This window comes from Stegodyphus dumicola, chromosome 4 (assembly GCF_044657685.1).
Source record: "Stegodyphus dumicola isolate Sdum_Otavi_A_Nest chromosome 4, ASM4465768v1".
NCBI lineage: Eukaryota > Metazoa > Arthropoda > Arachnida > Araneae > Eresidae > Stegodyphus > Stegodyphus dumicola.
Genome location: NC_140771.1, coordinates 208,623,246 through 208,626,569, shown reverse-complemented (window position 1 = coordinate 208,626,569; position 3,324 = coordinate 208,623,246). Strand labels below are relative to the sequence as shown.

Sequence of the window (3,324 nt, the reverse complement as noted above, 5' to 3'; positions counted from 1 at the left end):
TATTACTTTGTTTATTTCTATTAAAGTAAGTTTAGATGTTGCCATGTCAACAAACTTTATGTATTTTGATAAAACAAATGTGGTTATGTAATAGCTCAAACTGCCTATCACATTTCCGCTCAGGAAAAAGCGGGAAACCAGATAAAGAAAGAGGAGCGAAAACAAGTTAGGAGATAGTAGCGTAAATATTTCAAGGGTTTAACAGTAACATGAGACTGGAATTAGTGACTGATGATATAAAATAATAACTCTTTTTTATTTATATTTTTTCCAATGTTTTAAAAGACCATCAGCCGAAAATATCTATAGCTTCTTATCTCTGTGATTGGATTAAAAGTAAAAGTAAAAAGTAAAGCTTAAAAGTAAATAGAGTTTAAAAGCATGTAGAAATTTTAAATAAACATAAGTAGTCTTTCAAAATTGTTTATTGAAATTCATATACATTACAACTTAGTGTTTAAGCTATCAGTCTACATAAAACTGAGTAAGTGTAAAATTAGTAATTCTAAGAGACGTAGCTGCGTTGTACCTTTACAGACAATTCGATATTGTAAATTAGCGAGTTGGTATATTTTCTGGAGAAGCACTTGTAGAAACGTTAGGTTATTTCGAAGCAGGAGAGATGAAAAATGAGCAACACCTTCGCCGGGAATCGAACCACGGACCTCTGGAATCCGCGCCCAGCGTGCAGACCACCACACTACAAAGGCATGCTAAAAAAGCGGGAAAAATACTTTATATACTTCCCCTTTCTTTTAAAAGGCGATTGAGGTTTTAGGGGACCCAATCGCCAAATCTGGGGTGTGGAGAATTATCATTCACCACTCTTTTTTAGTTCAGGGGCCAGTGCAGTCATTAGGATTTTTTTTTTTTTTTCAGAGGCAGGAAAAGTGACAAAAGCAACGCCTTCGCCGGGAATCGAACTACGGGCCTCTGGAATACGCACCCAGCGTTCAGACCACCACACTACGGAGGCATGCTAAGAAGGCCGGAGAAATATCTTATACACTCAGAGATTAAATTATTTTTTATAGTAGATAAGCTTGTGACAAATATTTTATTATTGACAGTTACGCTTAATTTAAATACTTTCCTTTCTTTCTTATCTTTCCGTTCGCTGTGGACATAACGGTTATGGAAATTAAATACAGACGAAAGAAAGTTTAAAAACTAAATGCATTAATATGCTAAAAGGACTAAATGCTTATCAAGTAGCTTCGGATAATTTAGTGCTAGTCTGTATATTTATGGGAGACCGGAGTGTTTCCCGCTTGTCATTCAAAATTTGGTAAAATTTTGGTGAAAGACTTAAAGTGATTAGTTGACAACCAACTGAATCATTTAATAAAAATTTATTCTTGCTAACTATAGTATTATTGGTTAATTAACGTTATTGAAGTCATATTAACTAATTACACGATAATAAGTTTTTCCATACCCGGCTGATTTTTATAGGAAGCAGTAATATTTATCAAGTTCTGAGGAATTAAGTATGATTTACTGTACGTAAAAAGTATTATTTCCCGAATACAGTAGTGTACTCTCGTGTTTGACTTACAATTTGCATATATTTAATCTAAAAAAAAATAAATAATAATAATAATAAAAAAAAATAAAAAAAACACTGGATTTGTTACTCGATTTTTATTACAAAGAAAATCACATTCGCATACATTAAACATTTTTATTTATAAATACTGGTTGCAAATTAATTTTATAATATTTGAGAGTTACCTTTTATTCCTAGAGCATTTCTAATATCATTAAAGTGCATGATTTTCAAGAATTGTGTCCTTATATCAACCTGCACAATGAATTCGCTAAAAATGACAATAATTAAAAGAATAAAACATTTATTTTACAATCAAAAACGATAATATAGCAATGAAGCGATAAAAATAATTATAAAACTTTAATTCAAGTCTTAAATATCAGTTCTTAATATTGAAATAACTAGGTAGATATATCGAAGAATGAAAATCAAAGGCATTCTTCTTATTTAAAGGTAACACTCATCTTAGCAAACTTCAGCCATTTAACTTTTTGTATTTTATTATTTATTTGTTAGGTTGTATTTTATTTTTACTCGCCTGGTAATCCTAAGAGAATATCATACTTTGTATCTTTGTTACTAGTACCTCGGATCTTATTCTTATTAGTTGAGTTTACACTTTCCATTTAAATTCCCATTAACTATTCATCATTTCTGCTTAAACCATCATTGGAATTTTGCTGTTCGTCTATCAAGTTTTCTTGGTTGTTATCCTCATCTACAGGCTTAGCTTCAGCGTCTTTATCTCTAATTGCATCATTTTCTGTTTGATTCTCTAAGCTAAATACATTGTTAGATTTAATATCTTTCATTTCGCGAAATGGAAACGTATCACGCATCTGAAGATTTGGTTTGTGGGTTCTCCAAAATATTTGACGGTTTTTAAAGTAATCCAGCAACTGATGGCAGTCTTCGTGAATTGAAGATATAGAATCATCAGATAGTAGAGCTTTAAGGTAACTTACATCATCTTCATATATTTGGGAACGCGATGAGCTACTTGGTTGACTACGCATTTTTTCAGTATCTTCATCTTCTTTGCTTAGAACTTCAATCGATTGAATATCCTTATCGTCAATAATTAAGGGGATATCTGGAGACAAGGAGTTATCAATAGCTTTCCTACACATCTGATGCCCTAATTTAAGATCTTCGAAGTTTGGCCTAGCGTCATAACCTCTTCGAAAAGTCAAGAATCCTCGTTCAAAATCTCCCAGAAAATATTCAGCTTCACCCTTGAGAGCCTTAGCTTCACATGATTTAGGATACGACTTAAGAACAGCTTCTGCGTCTTCCTTAGCTTCTGAATATTTTGCCTGCAAAAGATAGCATTTACCACGACCAAGGAGTGACTTTCTGTTGCTAGGCTCACGCTCAAGGGCCTTGTTGAAGAAATCTATGGCTTTTTCGTACATGTGACACCGCAGGTACTTCATTCCTTCTGAAATGAACATGGTGATGGGAAATTTTGGACCTTTTGCTCCTTCCTGCTCCTCTTCATCCTCTGAATCCATATCTGGGGCGATCTATGCAAACTAAAAAATAAAACTACACTTTAATATCGCAAGCTTATTTACTTACTTTACTCATCCAAATACTGATAAAATTATTAATAAACTTATATACTCCTCCTTTTTAAATTTATTTTTTATTACTTCCTTTTTTAATTTATATACTCCTCCTTTTTTTTAAAATTAATTAAAACTAATTTTATTATTGTGTGAACTCTGTCTAAGACGACAACTCACGGTGTCAGTTTATTTTTATCTTTC

General features: G+C 32.3%; 1 protein-coding gene across 1 annotated transcript; it reads right to left on the bottom strand.

Moving 5' to 3' along the window:
* Positions 1-1,637: 1,637 nt before the first annotated feature.
* LOC118202742 (outer dynein arm-docking complex subunit 4-like) lies at positions 1,638-3,081 on the bottom strand. The gene has a single exon (XM_035374937.2). It carries the CDS (start codon positions 3,064-3,066, stop codon positions 2,194-2,196), a length of 873 nt encoding a protein of 290 aa, XP_035230828.2. The 5' UTR covers positions 3,067-3,081; the 3' UTR covers positions 1,638-2,193.
* Between the last annotated feature and the right edge of the window lie 243 nt (positions 3,082-3,324).

What these genes read in the sequence shown, in the direction of transcription:
- LOC118202742 (XM_035374937.2), bottom strand. Translation starts at nt 3,066, where the DNA reads ATGGATTCAGAGGATGAAGAGGAGCAGGAAGGAGCAAAAGGTCCAAAA.